This window comes from Ornithorhynchus anatinus, chromosome 2 (assembly GCF_004115215.2).
Source record: "Ornithorhynchus anatinus isolate Pmale09 chromosome 2, mOrnAna1.pri.v4, whole genome shotgun sequence".
In the NCBI taxonomy this organism is placed as follows: Eukaryota; Metazoa; Chordata; class Mammalia; order Monotremata; family Ornithorhynchidae; genus Ornithorhynchus; species Ornithorhynchus anatinus.
In genome coordinates this window covers 138404906-138424568 of record NC_041729.1, presented here as the reverse complement: position 1 = coordinate 138424568, position 19663 = coordinate 138404906, and the positions used below count along the sequence as shown (strand labels likewise).

The window sequence follows — 19663 nt, the reverse complement described above, 5'->3', positions numbered from 1 at the left end:
CTTGGAATCAGACCAGAGGCTGGCCCTTAGCAGATGCTTTAATAATAATAATAATAATAATATTTTGAAGTGCTTACCATGGATCAGGCACTCTACTAAGTGCTAATGTGGATACAAGAAAATTGGGTTTCATTCCTTCAATCATATTTTTTGAGCACTTACTGTGTAAAGAGCACTGTACTAAGCACTTGGAAAGTACAATATAGCAATAAAGACAGACAATCCCTGCCCACAACGGGCTTACAGTCTTGGCGGAGGAGGGCAGGAAGACAGTCAGCAATATAAGTAAACAGGCATCAATATAAATAAATAGAATTATAGAAATACACATATATACATAAGTGCTGTAGGGGGTGTGTGGGGGAGAAGAGAGCAAAGGGAGAGAGTCATAGTGATGCAGAAGGGAGAGGGAGCTGAGGAAAAGGGGGCTTAGCCTGAGAAGGTCTCTTGGAGGAGGTGCACCTTCAGTAAGGCTTCAATGGGGAGAAGAGGGTTTGACACAGACCCTGTCCCATGAAGGCTCACAGTCTCAATCCTCATTTTACAGATGTGGTAACTGAGGCGCAAAGAAGTGTAGTGACTTTCCCACACAACAGCCATGTGGTGGAGCTGGCATTAGAACCCATGACCTTCTGACTCTCAGACCTGTGCTTTTATCTCTATGCCTTGCTGCTTCTTCTTTATGGCATTAGCTCCCCTGGAACACCTCGTCCCCACCCGCTTCAGGTGCAGAAAATTTTAGCACTTTAGTGCCAGGGGCTAAGGAATTCTTCTCCAGAGGAGCTGTCTTATGTACTGGTCCTACAGGAGGCAGAACTGGTTCTGCTAGACCCAGCTTGAAGAGGGTGAGGGGTCGGGGGAGGGCTGGAGGGGGGGAATCTGGTTCAGAGGCATCAGCCATAAGAATTTGGGGTTTGGGGGGAAAGTGCAAGCTTAGGTGGAAAGGTAAAATGTATTTGACTAAAGTGCCAGCCACCTCTCCATTGCCACTCTAGGAGGTCTGATCCCAGCACCCTCTGTGCCCCACAGACTACCCAGGTGGATTTAAGGCACCACTGGCCATACCTCAGACCTATCCACCACACAGCTGCCTGACACCCACAGGTACCAGCCATCTGCACATGACAGCTCTCAGGGCCCTCAGCATCCTCCTCTACATACCACCATGCTGCCTGCACTGGAACTCTGCCACATCAAGCAGGAATCTTCACCCTGATCTGCGTTCCACCACCCCAGTGGGATAGAGAAAAGTAGCTACTGCCTGAGACCGACTCCACAAAATCTCAGAGAGATGGTGGCGACTGCTACTGTTGTAGTGGTCCACCATGGTTGTGGTATGGGCTATGGACCATAGGAGTCTGAAATTCTGCTCCTTTATCCTCAGAAGCCTACCCTACTGATCTTTGTTTTTGTATTCATGTTGTTTTAGTAGCTTGACCCCTTTCCCCCTTTTAATTTTCAGATTGTGAGTCCCCTGAGGGACAGGAACTGCATCTATGTCCCACTTGTTTATTTTTTCATAGTGTCTAGTACAGTGCTCTTCACATAGTAAGTGCTCAATAAATACCACTGATTGTTTAAGGAGGGTCACGAAACTGATGGAAAAGGGCACGACTGATCTAGGAAAGAGGGGGTGGGGGCATTTGGCTGGAGCCGGGATTAGAACCCATGACCTTCTGACTTCCAGGTTCTTGCTTTATCGACTATGCTTACTTGTGGGGAGGTGATGGCTGTCCCTGTAATTCGAGGATTGATTTGTGTAATCAAGTCAGATTGTTCAGGTCTTGTAAACTAGCTCACTGCCGTCAGGGGCAGTCAGATGTTTTGGAAGGAACTCTGGAGAATGGGTCCTTCTGGAAGAAGGGAGAATCACATTCTGTAGAAGTCTGGAGTATTCATTAAGAATGGACCGTGTGCAGACAACTATATTAAGCACTGGGAGATTGGCTGGAAAAATAACTAAGGCAGAGATTCCAACTATGTATTCAAGAGGTGATTTCCCCCCTGCTGCAGGGGATCACCACACCTGAAAGACAAAATACAAAGGATTAAAAAGAACAGAGTGTGATGTTCATTGCTTTTAGGTCTTCTGCCTGATTTTCTCTGGTCCTGGTCTGAATTGCTTTAAAACCTCAGTGAATGGGAACAAATATGATGGCATATAGGGGTGGAGGAGGGAGGCTTAACAGAACGAGCCCAGTCCTGAGAGTCAGAGGACCTGTGTTCTAATCCCTACTCTAACTCTTCTCTGCTGTGTGGCCTTGGGCAAGTCACTTAACTTCTCTGTGCCTCAGTTTCCTCACCTCTAAAATGGGGATTAAATATGTGTCTCCCTTCCCTCAGAATCTGTAGCAATAATAATAGTTTTTACCATGTGCAGAGTACTGTACTAAGTGCTGGGAGAGAATACACAGGAAGAATTTAAACATGGTCCTGTCCCTCAGAGTTCTCACAATCAAAGAATCTTCGCTCAAGGAGCAAAGGAGCAAAGAAAGTAGCTTCTTTCTTCATAGCAGTGTACCAGGCTGATTTCTCCTCAACAGCTAACTGTCAGTTGTCCTCTGGGATGCAACATTGTCTGAGACTTTGTTTTATTGTATCCTTAACATGTTTCTGCTGCCCTCCTTGCTTTTGGTTTCCAAATCTTGCTCTCTGTCCAGGAGCAGTTAGCTCTCATTTATTCTCTTCACACAGCCCACCCAGTGTAAGCAGTGTGGCTTAGTGGAAAGAGCATGGAGTCAGAGGTCGTGGGTTCTAATTCTGGCTCCCTCACTTGTCAGCTGTGTGACTCTGGGCAAGTCACTTAACTTCTCTGGGCTTCAGTTACCTCATCTGTAAAATGGGGATGAAGACTGTGAGCCTCACGTGGGACTACCTGAAAACTTTCTATCTAACCCAGCACTTAGAACAGTGCTTGGCACATAGTAAGAGCTTAACAAGTACCACCATTATTATCATTATTTTTAACATGAGAATATCTTCCAAGTGAGGACACTGACTTTGCTCCAGAACTTCATTGCTCGTATGTTGAGTATGGTTTGCAAATGACTTGGCTGGACCTGCTCAGTGAAAAGAGCCCAGGCTTGGGAGTCAGAGGTCATGGGTTCTAATTCCCACTCCGCCCCTTGTCAGCTGTGTGACTTTGGGCAAGTCATTTCACTTCTCTGTGCCTCAGTTACCTCATCTGTAAAATGGGGATTAAGACTGTGAGCCCCACGTGGAACAACCTGATCACCTTGTATCTCCCCAGTGCTTGGCACATAGTAAGCACTTAACAAATTCCATCTTTTTTTTTTTAAGTGGCAGAGGTGGGATTAGAACCTAGGTCCTAATGACATCCAGGCCTTCTGATTTCCAGCCCTGTGCTCTATCCTCTCAGCCATGCTGCTTCTTGGTAGAGCCAGAGCCAGGCAATCCTGGGTCTAGCAAGGGCAGAGCCAAGGTAGCCTCAGAACTGAGGATTCAGGCCAAACCCAGAGAAGATCCAGATCTCCTGGTAGGCTCACAAGTGCCCTAGCTCCCTGTGGCTGGTTCCGGAATCCCCATAAAACTTTGTGAAGAGAGCTGTGATTGTCCCTTACTCTTCTCTCCTTTTTGAGATTTATTTTAAATATTCATTTTTCAATCCCACCAATTAACTTGTATCTACCTCAGCACTTAGAACAGGTGTTATCAGGTGTTTCCCCTCTTTGGGGTGTCACAGTTAAAAAGATTGGTTCTGAGCCTCACATATACCCAAGACTGTGTCCAAACAGATTATCTTGTATCTACCTCAGCACTTTGTACAGAACTTTGCACAGATTAAGTGCTTAACAAACACTATTATTATTATAATGATTATTTTTCTCAGCAGCAGCATGAAGAACTCCAAGGAAAACATTCTCCTGCTCCCATTTCCACCCATCCCTGTCAGAGAGACTCATCTCTGAAGCCATGTGCACACCCCATATCTGAGACTCTAACATCAATCCCTATTCTCCTCCCCAGTCCCCAGGCCGGATCTGGATTATGCCCAGTTTTGTCTCTTACAGTGTGAGCACACGCGGCAGTCTCTAACGAAGGGGGATGGTGCTTTGGTCCCCAGGCACAGAGCTGCATGGCTCCCTCAGCCACCAGAGGGTCCCAATAGGGTCTGAGAACCATAAAGAACCTCGCAGTGGCCCATCCACAAGCCTGGGCCCAGGGAGCAGTCTCCATCCCAGAGGTAGGTGCTGGAGGAGAGCAAGTAAGTTTGCAGCAGGTCACCTTGCAGCAGATCAGCCTGCAGCAGGGTCATCCTGGCAGCCGATCGGCTTGGAGCAGGTCAGCCTGGTAGCAGATGAGCTTGCAGCAGGTCAGCCGGCTGCAGGTCACCTGGCAGCAGGTCAGTCAGCATCAGTCAGCACCAAGTCAGCTTAACAGGAGGTCAGCTTGCAGTTTGTGAGTGTGGTCACTACAGAGGTTCTTCTGGCCAGTTGGGACAAAAGCAGGGGAGGGGATGACTAGAACTCAGGTGGGAGAAATGGATAGGAGGTTGAGCCGGGGCAGAGAAAACCTCTAGGTCCACAGGAATGGTGGAAAGAAGAGGAAATTGGCCAGATCAACCTGATATAACTTATCACCTTGCTTCATGTCAGACTGATAGCAGATCAGTCTGCAGCAGGTCAACCTCCTATGGATCATCTAGCAGCAGGTCAGTCTGCTGCAGTTCACCTTGCAGTATGTCAGCTGTCAGGAAGTCAGCTTGCAATATATGAGTATGGAGCCACTACAGAAGCTCTCCTGGCCAGATGGGACAGAGGGAGCAATGGGGATGACTGGGGCTTAGGTGGGAGAAATGGCTAGGTGTTGAACTGAGGCAGAGAAGACCTTCAGAGAAAACTGGCCAAGATGGTTTACAGCCTGGCAGAGACAACCAGACCACTCAAAATGAGCTGAAAAAGCACAATTCTGGGACTCCTTCAGCTGGAGAGCTTTCTTTTGGACCTCTCTATCATTTCTCTGCCTCTGGGAAGCCAAAACCTAGCCCTGCTCCCACAGAATAAGAACTCTAACCTGGAATTCTAGAGGCAACAATGAGCCCAGTCTCTTTGCCACTTGTGGTGATGGTAGGAGCTCTGAGGTCTGCTCAGAAAAACCTGAGCGGTCAATCAACAATCACTGGTCATACTGGATGCTTGCTGTGTGCAGAACACTGTACTAAGCACTTGGGGAAGTATAGTAAACCCGTGGCCCAGCCCCTCTGCTCATGCCAATTCCCCAGAATAGTGGCAACAATCTCCAGGATTTCTTTCTTCCCTTCTAGGGATCTAAAGTGCTAACTCAATCAAATGTATTGAGCACTTACCTTGTGCAGAGCACTGTATTAAGCTCTTGGAAGAGTACAATATAACAATCAACAGATACCCACCTTGGATCTCACTTGACCTGGAATGGAGAGAGGAGGGGGTGCCAAGAAAGAAGAGATGAAAGAAGGGAGAGGGAGGGGCAGAGATGATTTGTTCCCAGTTTTCAAGTTGGTAAACTGGTGTACAAAGAGAGAAAGGGAATCACCGAGGCCACTCAATGAGTCAGAGGAAAATCGCAGCTCTTTATATTCCTTCAGGCTCAAGATCTTTTATTTCCTAAATTTAGTGAGGCTGATCGTGCAGGGGCAAGGAAGAGGGGACTCCTCTCCTGAAGCCCCCTCTACAGAGGAGAGCTGCCTGACCTGGAGAAGGATCTGTCCTGTTTGGAGGCAGGAGACTGGATAAGATGCCCCCAGGGGAGCCAGTCAGCCCAAGGACTCTAGGAGTTTATGTTCAAATGAGAAGCAGTATGGCCTAGTATATCGATAACAGGCCTAGGAGTCAAAAGGACCTGGGTTCTAATCCCAACTCTGCCACTTGTCTGCTGTCTGTGAGAGCTTGGGCAAGTCACTTCACTTCTCTTTGTCTCAGTTACCTCTTCCTGTAAAATGGGGATTAAGACTCTGAGTCCCATGTGGGATAGGGACTGTGTCTGATTAGCTTGAATCTACCCAGGGCTTAGTATAGAACTTGGCACATGGTAAAAAGAAATGACATAGGTGATAGTTGCCTTTCCTCTTGGACACCATCTCTACCCCACTCTCATACCTCCAGGCAAAGAGATCCAAGACAAGGGCCTGGAACTGGGATCACATTCCCAGGATTGAACCCGCTGTGGACAACAGGTACATTTCTGCTTCTGTCCCTCCTCCTCCTCCTCCTCCTCGATTTCTCTCTTGCCTTTTCTTTCTACTTCTCTTCCCTTTCTCTCCTCTTCCCCCTCAATCTTCTTTTCTGCTTATGACTTCCTCTCCTTCCTCCTCATCCTTTCCCCTTTCCTGCTGCTTTTCCTTCTTCAGAATGCACTCCCTTCTCCCTTTCCCCAACAGGAAAGAACCTGCTTCCAGGAATGAACTCAGGTTGGGAGGACAGTGGTCTTATGAAACCTCAGGCAGCAGTGAAAGTCCAGCTAGGGCATTTCAGAGAGTGGAAGACAGGGAAGCCTGACATAGAAAGTGAAAGGCTTAGAGGAGAGATGCTCGGGGTGAATGGGCTTGGGACCGAGACTTGGGAAGGGAGAACTGTAGAGAAATAATAGTGGTAATAATTCAGCACTCTGCCTCATGGGAAGGTGGAGAATAGTATTTAATTCCCATTTTACAGATGAGGAAACTGAGTCACAGAGATGTTAATTGACTTGACCAAGGACACACAGGAGGCAAGTGATAAAGCCAGGGTTTGAACCCAGGTATACTGACTCCCAGGCCTGTGTCCTTTCCACCAGGCCACACAGCTTCCTTTAGAGAGAACTCTATCTGGAGAGAGAGAAAGGGGACACTCAGGCTCAGAATTGGGAGGGAAAGACCAGCTTAGCAGATGCCTGGCAGGGTTGGTTGTAATGGGGTCTCAACCTTGTTGGACAAATAGACCTCGTCTGTAGGGACTGGTCAAAGTGCTCCAGGGCCATAAGCAGAATCACTCACTCAATCAATCAATGGTATTTATTGAGTGCTTACTATGTGCAGAGCTCTGTACTAAGTATTTGGAAGCATACAATACAACAAAATTAGTGGATGCATTCCCTGCCCTCAACCAGAAGATTAGAAGAACAGAGACATTGGAGATTAAACTTCGACCAGTTCCTCTAAGCAGGTGAGGAAAGAAAGACACTGCATGGCCCTGCCCACTGCAAGGAGTCAGCACCCTCCTTCCAATGACTGGGACACCCCACCCCAGTCTCCCTGACAATTCACCTAAGGAGGGCTGGAGTTCATTTCTTGCTTTCCAGGTTTGTCTTGAGCTAATGCTGAAGTCCCCAGCTTTGTGGAGGGAAGCTTCCCTATCTAGTCAGCCTCTGACTGCTGGCAGTCATGTTCAAAAGTGCATTTTAGAAATCAATGAAAATTATCTCAGCCTTTTTGACTCCTTTTAGTGGGCTATGGGATGGAGACGATTCCCTGGGACTGTCTGGGGTCTGTTGCCTCCCACCCCTGTCTTCCTATGTAGGCCTTTTCAAAAGAAACTCTTGAAATCTGGAATTTTTGAGCTCCCAAGCTCACCTTCTAACTATACCTCACTCTTGACTCTCCTGCCTCCAACTCCCCACTCATGCTTTCCCTCTAGCCTGGAATTCCCTCCCCAATAAGATCCACCAGCCCCAACTCTCTTTCCCTTCCATTCCCTCCTAAAAGCTCACCTTCTCCAGGCAGTTTTCCCCAATTATTTCACAATGATCCAACAGCCATGCTTAGCATCTTTGCTTTCTGTTCCTATCCTCAGCACATAAGCCCTCTGTAATTTTTCATGGTATTTTTTAAGCATTTACTATGTGCCAACCACTGTACTAAGCATGGGATAGATATAACCCAGTGCTTAGAACAGTGCTTGGCACATAGTAAGCGCTGAACAAACTCCATCATTATTATTACAAGCTAATCAAGTTGGACATAGTCCAGGTCCCACATGAGGCTGACAGTCTTAATCCTCATTTTACAGATGAGGTAACGGAAGTGCAGAGAAGTAAAGTGACTTGCCCAAGGTCACACAACAGCCAAGTGGAGGACAGAGGATTAGAATCCAGGTCCTCTGACTCCTAGGTCTGTCCTCTTTCCACTAGGCCACACTGCTTCCCTTTTGTTTATACCATTATTTATTAAGTTAATTTATCTTGATATACTTACACTACTACCTTTCTTCCACCCCCACTATATGTAGTAATTTTTGTCCATTTGACTCCCTCAGAGCTGAGCAGTTTGAGGAAAGACAACACTAGTCTAGCCTCTGCTGTGCTCTCTCAAGTGCTTAGTATGCATTCTGCATTAAATAGGCCCTCCTCAAATATCACTGATTGACTGATGATGGATCAATTCTAAACTAAGACTGCTGTGGGCAGGGAATGTGTCTACCAAATCTTGTTCATTCATTCATTCAATAGTATTTATTGAGCGCTTACTATGTGCAGAGCACTGTACTAAGCGCTTGGGATGAACAAGTCGGCAACAGATAGAGACAATCCCTGCCATTTGACGGGCTTACGGTCTAATCGGGGGAGACGGACAGACAAGAACAATGGCGATAAATAGAGTCGAGGGGAAGAACATCTCGTAAAAACAATGGCAACTAAATAGAATCGAGGCGATGTACAATTCATTAACAAAATAAATAGGGTAATGGAAATATATACAGTTGAGCGGACGAGTACAGTGCCGTGGGGATGGGAAGGGAGAGGTGGAGGAGCAGAGGGAAAGGGGGAAAGAGGGTTTAGCTGTGGAGAAGTAAAGGGGGGTGGCAGAGGGAGTAGAGGGAGAAGAGGAGCTCAGTCTGGGAAGGCCTCTCGGAGGAGGTGAGTTTTAAGTAGGGTTTTAAAGAGGGGAAGAGAATCAGTTTGGCGGAGGTGAGGAGGGAGGGCGTTCCGGGACCGCGGGAGGACGTGGCCTGGGGGTCGACGGCGGGATGGGCGAGACCGAGGGACGGTGAGGAGGTGGGCGGCAGAGGAGCGGAGCGTGCGGGGTGGGCGGTGGAAAGAGAGAAGGGAGGAGAGGTAGGAAGGGGCAAGGTGATGGAGAGCCTCGAAGCCTAGAGTGAGGAGTTTTTGTTTGGAGCGGAGGTCGATAGGCAACCACTGGAGTTGTTTAAGAAGGGGAGTGACATGCCCAGATCGTTTCTGCAGGAAGATGAGCCAGGCAGCGGAGTGAAGAATAGACTGGAGCGGGGCGAGAGAGGAGGAAGGGAGGTCAGAGAGAAAGCTGACACAGTAGTCTAGCCGGGATATAACAAGATATAGTGTTAATAAGCAGGCGATGACCAGGGTCGGGGGACGAGCCGACCCTATCCGATGAGACTCAAAGTCAAGCGGCCAGCAGCCGAGAGAGTTCCAGAGCTCATGACCAAATGTCCCTGTGGCGGCGGGGGGGGGTCCTGAGGTTGTCCGGGGTGGGTGGCGGCCGTAGGCGGCGGCTAAGGTAAGGTAACATGGTGAGAACAAGGACATCGTCGCCCGGGGCGGGGGCGGGGGAGATGAATCACCTCAAGGGGGAAGAGGAGTGAGGGCTTCCCAAAATAGCCGCCTCGGGCGGAGTGGGGGAGCGGTTGGGGAGCACAATGTCCCCGGGCCAGAGCAGGGGGACACAATGCCCCCAGAGGACACAATGTCCCTAGGGCCGAGCAGGGGAGCACAATGTTGTATTGCACTCTCCCAAATGCTTAGTTCAGTGCTCTGCGCCCAGTAAGTGCTCACTAAATTCCATTAATTGAGTGATTGATCGCCTGTATTTTAAGCAGGAGAGGTTTCTTTTCCATGCTGAATCTGATATATTTAAAGTTACCCAGTTGAGCTAAAAGGAAGCAGAGCAGAAAAGCTAGCAGGGTCAAATTGAAGGGAGTTAAGATCTGTGTAGTTGGTTGAATCATGCTAAGAAGTTAGTTCCTTAATCTGCTTCAATTGCTTGTGTTTGCTCGCTAATGTTTTCCTATCAATTATATCTGAGGGCAACCACTGGAAAACTGCTGAGTAGGTTTCTCTGGTTCTGGGCTCATAAGAATGAACAATTTTCTTTATGAAAAGTTTCTGGACTGTAAGATCGTCCCTCTACACTGTAAGCTCATTGTGGACAGGGAACACGTCTACCAACTCTGTTGTATTGTACTCCCCCAAGTGCTTAGTACAGTGCTTTCCACACAGTAATCACTCAATAAATACCATAATATTAATAATAACTAATAATAATAACTGTAGCATTTGTTAAGCACTTACTATGTGCCAGGCATTGTAGTCAGTGCTGGGGTGGATACAAGAAAATTGTGTTGGACACAGTCCTTGTCAATGTGGGGCTCACAGTCTCAATTCCCATTTTACAGATGAGGTAAGTGAGGCACAGAGAAGTGAAATGACCCCAAATGTCCAGTCATCTTATCAGTATAATAGTGAGATTCAATCATTCTTTTGGAGGACTGTGGATTAAAGTTTGGAGGTATGCCAAGGGCCAAGATACAACCTATAAAGTAAGGGATTCAGGCAGCACCTCTCTGGACCCACGACTTTTCAGGGAGGGAATTTGAGTCATTTCTCATTTATTAGTCTTCCTTTTCCTCATTAGAATCACTAATTACTGAGCACTACTGTTCTGTACTGAGTATCTATTGTGTGCCGAGCATCTTCCACGGTGCTTGAATCTGCTGAGAGCAGAATACTGTTTTGTCTTATGCCGTCATGTCGTCTCCAACCCAGAGCAACTCCATGGACACATCCCTCCCAGAATGCTCCTCTTTCATCTATAATCATTCTGGTAGTGTATCCATAGCGTTTTCTGGATTCTATTTATTGTCTTGATTCTATTTATTGCTTTGATTCTATGTATTGCTATTGTTCTTGTCTGTCCATCTCCCCCGATTAGACTGTAAGCCCGTCGAAGGGCAGGGACTGTCTCTGTCACCGACTTGTACATTCCAAGGGCTTAATACAGTGCTCTGCACATAGTAAGTGCTCAATAAATACTATTGAATGAATGAGTGAATGAATAGACATACAGAAGTGATTTACCACTGTCTTCTTCCGCATAATAAACCTGAGTCTCCGTGCTCGACTCTCTTCCATGCCGCTGCTGCCTAACACAGTTGAGTTTTGACTTTTAGCATATTGCCTTCTATTCATTACAAGCCTAGGAACGGAATGAGTATGCTTCTCCCTCCCAAAGCCAAAACTGGTAGAGTACTTGAAACTCTCCAGGCACAAAATTGAGAGGGTGCAGAACACTGTACTGAAGATCTATTGGGTTCAGGGTACTGACCTGAATGTCTACATCTACTGTGTGTAGTGCACTGGATTCAGCACCTGCTGTGTCTACCATTATGTCTAGCAACTCTGTTATATTGTACTCTTCCATGTGCATAGTACAATGTTCTTCATAAAATAAGCAGTCTATAAATGCCATAATACTAATAAATAATAATAATCACTGTGATTTTTTTAAGTGCTCACTATGTGTCTGGCACTGTACTAAGTGCTGGGGTATCCGAATATAAGCAAATTGGGTTGGATACAGTCTTTGTTTTACACGGGGCTTACAATCTCAATCTCCATTTTATTCATTCATTCATTCAATAGTATTTATTGAGCGCTTACTATGTGCAGAGCACTGTACTAAGCGCTTGGAATGAACAAGTCGGCAACAGATAGAGACAGTCCCTGCCATTTGACGGGCTTACCTTCTAATCGAGGGAGACGGACAGACAAGAACAATGGCACTAAACAGCGTCAAGGGGAAGAACATCTTGTAAAAACAATGGCAACTAAATAGAATCGAGGCAATGTACAATTCATTAACAAAATAAATAGGGTAATGGAAATATATACGGTTGAGCGGACGAGTACAGTGCTGTGGGGATGGGAAGGGAGAGGTGGAGGAGCAGAGGGAAAAGGGGAAAATGAGGGTTTAGCTGCGGAGAGGTAAAGGGGGGATGGCAGAGGGAGTAGAGGGAGAAGAGGAGCTCAGTCTAGGAAGGCCTCTTGGAGGAGGTGAGTTTTAAGTAGGGTTTTGAAGAGGGGAAGAGAATCGGTTTGGCGGAGGTGAGGAGGGAGGGCATTCCGGGACCGCGGGAGGACGTGGCCCAGGGGTCGACGGCGGGATAGGCGAGACCGAGGGACGGTGAGGAGGTGGGCGGCAGAGGAGTGGAGCGTGCGGGGTGGGTAGTAGAAAGAGAGAAGGGAGGAGAGGTAGGAAGGGGCAAGGTGATGTAGAGCCTTGAAGCCTAGAGTGAGGAGTTTTTGTTTGGAGTGGAGGTCGATAGGCAACCACTGGAGTTGTTTAAGAAGGGGAGTGACATGCCCAGATCGTTTCTGCAGGAAGATGAGCCGGGCAGCAGAGTGAAGAATAGACTGGAGCAGGGCGGGAGAGGAGGAAGGGAGGTCAGAGAGAAGGCTGACACAGTAGTCTAGCCGGGATATATGGAGAGCCTGTAGCAGTAAGGTAGCCGTTTGGGTGGAGAGGAAAGGGCGGATCTTGGCGATATCGTAGAGGTGAAACCGACAGGTCTCGGTAACGGATAGGATGCATGGGGTGAACGAGAGAGACGAGTCAAGGATGACACCGAGATTGCGGGCCCGAGAGACGGGAAGGATGGTCGTGCCATCCACAGTGATAGAGAAGTCTGGGAGAGGACCGGGTTTGGGAGGGAAGATGAGGAGCTCAGTCTCGCTCTTGTTGAGTTTTAGGTGGCGGGCCGACATCCAGGTGGAGACGTCCCGGAGGCGGGAGGAGATGCGAGCCTGAAGGGAGGGGGAGAGGACAGGGACGGAGATGTAGATCTGCGTGTCATCTGCGTAGAGATGGTAGTCAAAGCCGTGAGAGCGAATGAGTTCACCGAGGGAGTGAGTGTAAATGGAGAACAGAAGAGGGCCGAGAACTGACCCTTGAGGAACTCCAACAGTTAAAGGATGGGAGGGGGAGGAGGCGCCAGCGAAGGAGACCGAGAATGACCGGCCAGAGAGGTAAGAGGAGAACCGGGAGAGGACGGAGTCCGTGAAGCCAAGGTGAGATAAGGTATGGAGGAGGAGGGGATGGTCGACAGTGTCAAAGGCAGCAGAAAGGTCAAGGAGGATCAGAATGGAGTAGGAGCCATTGGATTTGGCAAGAAAGAGGTCACGGGTGACCTTAGAGAGAGCAGTCTCGGTAGAGTGGAGGGGACAGAAGCCAGATTGGAGGGGGTCTAGGAGGGAATGGGAGTTAAGGAATTCTAAGCATCGATTGTAGATGACTCGTTCTAGGATTTTGGAAAGGAAGGGTAGTAGGGAGGTAGGGCGATAACTGGAGGGGGAAGTGGGGTCAAGAACGGGTTAGGTCACTGAGTCCAAGAAAAGTGAAGTGACTTGTCCAAGGTCACACAGCATACAAGTGGCAGAGCGAGACTAGAAACCTTAACCTTCAGACTTCCAGGCCCATGCTCTACTCACTAAGCCATGCTGCTTCTTATACCGTTGAATGACTGACACTGTGTGCCACTGTGTGACATTGGTGGACATTGTGTGCATAGCAAAAAGTATGAGTTAGAGATACAATGTTCAGGGACCAAGGAGGGAGTTTCTGTGGACGATTCAGCTTGGGCACAGGAAACCTAGGAGCAGAAGTGGGCGAGTCACTAAACCACTGGGTTATTTTTGGCTATGGCAGACAAGGAACTTACATCTGTCTCTGCTTATCCAGGTTCTCAGGAAGAAGCCTGCTCCATTCAGCTGTTCCGCCATGTCATCTCTCAGCAACAACTCCTTCACTCAGCCTTCCGAATTCCACCTCATGTGCCTCCCTGGGCCCCGGAGCCATCAGCTCGGGCTCTCCGTCGTCCTGGCCCTGCTCTTCATTGTGGCCCTGGGGGCCAACGCTTTGCTCCTGCTGACTGTCCGGCTGGAGGAGTCTCTGCACCAGCCCGTGTACTACCTCCTCAGCCTCCTCTCCCTGCAGGACCTCGTTCTCTGTCTCACTGTCATCCCCAAGGTCTTGGCCATCTTCTGGTTGGGCTGGTGGTCCATCAGCTTTGCAGGCTGTTTCTTGCAGATGCTCATCGTAAACACCTTCCTGACCATGGAGTCCTCTACCTTCTTGGTCATGGCTTATGACCGCTATGTGGCCATCTGCCACCCACTGCAGTACCCGTCCATCATCACTGACTGCTTTGTGGCTAAGGCGATCGTCTTCATCGTGACTCGCAACTTCCTGCTCCTGGCGCCTGTCCCCATCCTCTCTGCCCGGCTACACTACTGTGGGAACACCATCATTAGGAACTGTTTGTGTGGCAACCTGTCTGTATCGCAGCTCTCCTGTGGAAATATTACCCTCAACCAACTCTACCAGTTTGTGGTGGGCTGGACCCTACTGGGCTCGGACCTGGTCCTCATCACCCTCTCCTACGCCTTCATCCTGCGTGCTGTGCTGCGTCTGAAGGCTGAGGGGGCAGCGGCCAAGGCCCTGAGCACCTGCGGGTCCCATTTCATCCTCATCCTCTTCTTCAGCACCATCCTGCTGGTCCTGGTCCTCACCAATGTGGTCAAGAAAAGAGTCCATGCCGACATCCCCATCCTCCTCAATGTCCTGCACTATATCATCCCGGCTGCCCTGAACCCCATTGTCTATGGAGTGCGGACAAAGGAGATCAAGGAGGGTATCCACAGAGTCTTGAGGAAAGTGAGGGGGTAAGGGTGGAATGACTAGGATGGGGAGCCTGTCATAATTGTGCTATTCGTTAAGTGCTTACTATGTGCTTTCTATGTACTAAGGGATGGGGAAGACACAAGGTAATCAGTCCCCAAAAGGGGCTCACAGCTTAAGTAGAAGGGAGAAAAGGTATTGAATCCCCATTTTGCAGATCACATAGCAGATAAGTGGCAGAGCAGGAATTAGAACCTAAGTCCTCTGAATCTCAGGTCCACGCTTTTTCCACTAGACCTTTCTGCTACAAGATAATCAGATCAGGAGACAGGATACCCTGGAGTCACAGTCTAAGAGGGAGGGAGAGTGAGCAGGTATCATATCCCATTTTCCAGATGAAAGTACTGAGGCCCAGGGAAGGTAAATGATTTGTCCGAGTTCACGGAGCAGGCCAGTGTCAACGCCAAATTAGAACTCAAGTCTCCTAAGCACGAGTCCCATGTTCTTTCAAGTTGCCTACCCCATACTCCCAAGGCTTCACTCTCAATTCCCCCCAAGCTCAACTTTTTCTGGTGTCTCACACCCTCTCCCCTGCCTGGAGTCCCATCCTCCTTCAAATCTTCCAGACCAAAGCCTTCCCCATCTTTGAAGCCTGAAATTCCAATTTCTCCAGGAAGCTTTCCCTAGGAAGCCCCCGAGATCATGTCAAGACGGAAGTCACTTATGTTAATATAACAGCCCTCAGCCTTTTAGCATATATTACTTAATTCCTCTTTTATTCATCTTTCCATTCTCCTGCTATTACCATTTGTAGCACTGTTGTCTCAGTCAATCAATCAGTGGTATTTATGGAGCACTTACTGTGTGTAGAACACTGTACTAAACCCTGAAGAAAGTACAGTACAGTAGAGTTGATAGGCAAGATCCCAGCCCGCAAGGAGCTTACAGTCTACAAGGGTAGACATTGAGATAAAATACAGATGGGGAAAGAGTAGAGTATGAGGCTACCATTTTCAGTACTGTGAGATTGGGGTATGTATCAAAGTTCTGAAGGTAACCACAGCCAATTGCAGAGGTGACACAGAGGGGAAGGCTCATTGGGAAAACAAAGGTTTAGTCAGGAAAAGCCTCTTGGAGAAGTTGTGATTTTAGGAGGGCTTTGAAGCTGGCAGAATGGTGGACTGTTAGATAGGAAGGGGGAGGGAGTTCCACGCCTGAGGAAAGAGAGGGGCAAGAGATTAATGGCAAGAAAGAGGAGATTGTGGTTTGTGTTAGATGAGCTAAGTGTACTGTTTCCCTTGCCTTCCCGGGAAGTAGGCTCTGTGGCGGATTGGTGAGCCCCAAGCTGCTTCCATCATGGAGCTGACACTGGTCTCCACCCCCTACCTTCCTGTACAGTGAATCACCCCCACTTATCACGGAGCTATGCATGGAGAGCTCAGTCTGCCACGGCAGGGATCGGGGAGGTGTCCCTGGGTTTGGGCCGCTGGTGGAAATGAGGCAGGTGCACTCACCACACAGAGACCCCAGGCAGCCATGAGCCTGGCATCTCCTTCTCCTCATCAGATATCTGAGCCCTGGTTTTATCGTCCTTTTACCCTTCTTCCCCTACCCCATGTGTCCTGGAGCCGGGTGTCTCATTGCTCAATAAATATGACTGAATGAACGAATGAAGTCTCTCCTGGGCTTCCTGCCCAGTACCATGCAGGCGACCCCCTTCAAGATGCTTCTGACATGGTGGCTGTCCCAGATGACACATCAGGAATAACAACACATCAGCTCTACTCTATTATTCTCTCCCAAGCACCTAGTACAGGGCTTGGCACACAGTCAGCACTCAATAAATATAATTGATTGATTTATTGACCCAGACTGCAAGTGTGGGACTGAACAAGTTTTCTTGAATCCAATCAATCAGTGGAATTTATGGAGCACTAACAATCTGCTAGGAATAGTACTAATACCAATAATCATGATGATATCTGCTGAGCCCTTACTAAGTGTCAAGCATGATCCTAGACGGGCTGGATACGAGATTTCTGGACTATAACTTCCTTTGTGAGCAGGAATTTTGAAACTGGGCATTGTCGTATTATAAGACTTACAATATCTCTGCAGAAACTCTGTCCAGGGTTACAAGCCCTCATCAGGACATCCCCTCCGGGAATGTGGCCTGCAGTTTTGGGTGATTCATCCCACCACATGTCTCCACTGGCCCCAGTATTGTTTCTAAGCAGCCAGAGTAACCCCCTCAAAGACCCAGCGATCTTTGCTGCCCACCTTAGCCAACTAGCTTGAAGATTCCTGCTAGATCTGTCCACCACGTGTGTTGCCGTAAGAGGCTCTTTGGTCAGAAGACTTCACCACTGATGACCCAGCCCCAGAAGACATTCTCCTCCCTCTGGCTGTCTCAGCTCTTCCCATTGTGATGAGATGCTGCTTGGACCAATTTATGGGAATGGTGTCATTAAACTACTGATATATGACCTGATGGGTGACCTAACAGTCCATCAGCAAAGAAGTAGGATACGGTCTCAGGGCTGGAGAGAGAAAGTGAGAATGAAGCCGATTTGAAACACTCTTTTAGAATGTCACTTTTGTTGTCTTCTACAATGAAATTCTATCACTTCCACCACCAAGGTGGAAGCAGAGCAGTCCGTAACCCCCTTTACTCCATGAGTCTTAGGTTCTTCCAACTCATTTTTTGCCATCCATGGATTCCTTTAGGAGCCTAAACCCTCTGACTGGTTGGTTAGGGAAACTTAGATGGGAGAAAGTCAATTTTCCAAACTAACTGAAAGTGGAAAATTTGGATAACCAAGCAAAACTGAGGTCAGCTATCGTTAATAAGCATTGCCCAGTTTTGTTCATTACTCACGGTTTCTTTTTTCCCAAATATCCAAACTCCAGTACTGGCTCCACCACTTGTCTGCTGTGTGACCTTGGGCAAGTCACTTCACTTCTCTGTGCCTCAGTTACCTCATCTGTAAAATGGTGATTACAACTGTGAGCTCCATGTGGGACATGTACTGTTTTCAACCTGATTATCTTGTATCTTCCTTAGTGCTTAGAACAGTGCCTGGCACATAGTAAGCACTTAACAAATACCATAAAAAAAATAGAACCAGTTGACTATTTTTTTATTTTCTAAAATTGATTAGGGGGTGGGGGGTTCACAGTAGGTCAAGAGCACTCCAGCACTCCATCACCTTATCTCCTTCTACCTCCTCTTATCCCCTTCTACCTTGCCTCATTTCTCTCCTTCTATAACCCAGCCTCCTCTAGTCACCCTGACTTGTTCCCTTTATTCTTCTCCCCTCCCAGCCCCACAGCAACTATGTAAATATCAGAAATCTGGAGGCAGGGAGGTCAGCAAGGAGGCTGATACAGTAATCAAGGAGGAAAAGGATAAGTGACTGGATAAATGGGATATCAGTGGGATTGTGAGTTGACAATCTATTTATGTATATTAATGTCTGCCTTCCCATCTAGACTGTAAGCTCACTGTGGGCAGGGAATGTGACTGTTATATTGTTATATTGTATTCATTCATTCAGTCAGTCATATTTATTGAATGCTTACTGTATGCAGAACACTGTACTAAGCGCTTGGGAGAATACTATATAATGATAACCAGACACATTTCCAAGTGCTTAATACAATGCTCTGCACACAGTAAGTGTTCACTAAATACAACTGACTGGCTGACTGATTCAATTCCCTTCCCTGGACTCTGTCAGTTAAAGGAGATTCAGATCCTTACTTCAACCCCAGAACCTTCTCTCTTTAGATCACTTTGTCTCCCCACATCTGCTTGGCCTACTGGAAACATCACGGACCTGGGCCTCAGAGGTCACGGGTTCTAATCCCGGCTCCACCACATGTCAGCTGTGTGACTTTGGGCAAGTCATTTAACTTCTCTGAGCTCAGTTACTTCATCTGTAAAATGGGGATTAAAACTGTGAAACTCACATGGAACAACCTAATTACCTTGTATCTACCCCAATGTGTAGAACAGTGCTTGGCACATAGTAAGAGCTTAACAAATACCATCATTATTATTATCATCATCATCATCATCAGTGTTATTTATTGAATGCTTACTCTCTGCCGATCATTATCATCCCTTACTATGTGCAGCTTATTGTACTAGGTGCTTGCGAGCAAGCAATAAAGATAGGAGGCATGTCCTGGACTTAAAGGAGCTAATGGGGTAAACACGGAGAATGAAATTGTGTCCAGGCAAAAGAAATAGGAGTAAAATATCAATGTCAATGGTAAAACTAAAAGTCAGCAGAAAAATGAATAAATAAAGCAGCCTAGCTTAGTGGATAGAGCACGGATCCTAATGCCGGCTCCGCCCCTTTTCTTCTGTGTGTGATCTTTGAATTAAAACTGTGAGTCCCATGAAGGACATTCATTCATTCATTCAATCGTATTTATTGGATGTTTACTGTGTGCAGAGCAATATAGTAAGCCCTTGGGAGAGTACAATAACAACAACAAACAGACACATTTCCTGCCGACAATGAGCTCACAGTCTAGAGGCATAAAAAAAAATTGGTTAGATGCCTTGAAGAAGGTGGCAATGTCTTATGTGTTGTAAAGGCTACTAGGACCTCTTCCATCCTTCTTAAGGTGAGTCTAACCTTCTCTCCTTTCATTACAACTCATGGACCGTGTCCTACCTAATTATGTTGTTTCTACTCCAGATCTTAGTAGGGTGCCAGGCAAGTAGTAAGCATTTAACAAATACCATAAAAAAACATAGAGAAATGGAATACACAGATCTACACATGAGTGTTAAGCATGTTGATGGACTGGAATGATCTGGGGGAATGGGAGATTATTTAAGGGTTATGTCCTGGAGGAAGCATCCAGAAATGTGTTGATCATGCAGACCCTGAACTATCTGTTAGGCCTAATGGTTTCTAAAGTCAGAGAAGTGGCCTCCCTCCAAAGCTCTAGCTCAGAAGTCTTTCTATGTTAATTATAGAGGCTCTATGATAAGAGGCTTAGAAGGCAGGGCAAACTGTGGTT

At 47.5% G+C, this 19663-nt stretch overlaps 1 protein-coding gene and 1 pseudogene across 1 annotated transcript; one reads left to right on the top strand and one right to left on the bottom strand.

Annotated features, from left to right (window-relative positions):
- Positions 1 to 13723: 13723 nt before the first annotated feature.
- On the top strand, positions 13724 to 14671 carry LOC100090733 (olfactory receptor 56A4-like). Its single transcript, XM_001519738.3, has one exon. The coding sequence runs from the start codon at positions 13724 to 13726 to the stop codon at positions 14669 to 14671; it is 948 nt and encodes a 315-aa protein (XP_001519788.2).
- A 4504-nt stretch (positions 14672 to 19175) lies between these two features.
- Positions 19176 to 19295, bottom strand: LOC114809490 (annotated as a pseudogene).
- Between the last annotated feature and the right edge of the window lie 368 nt (positions 19296 to 19663).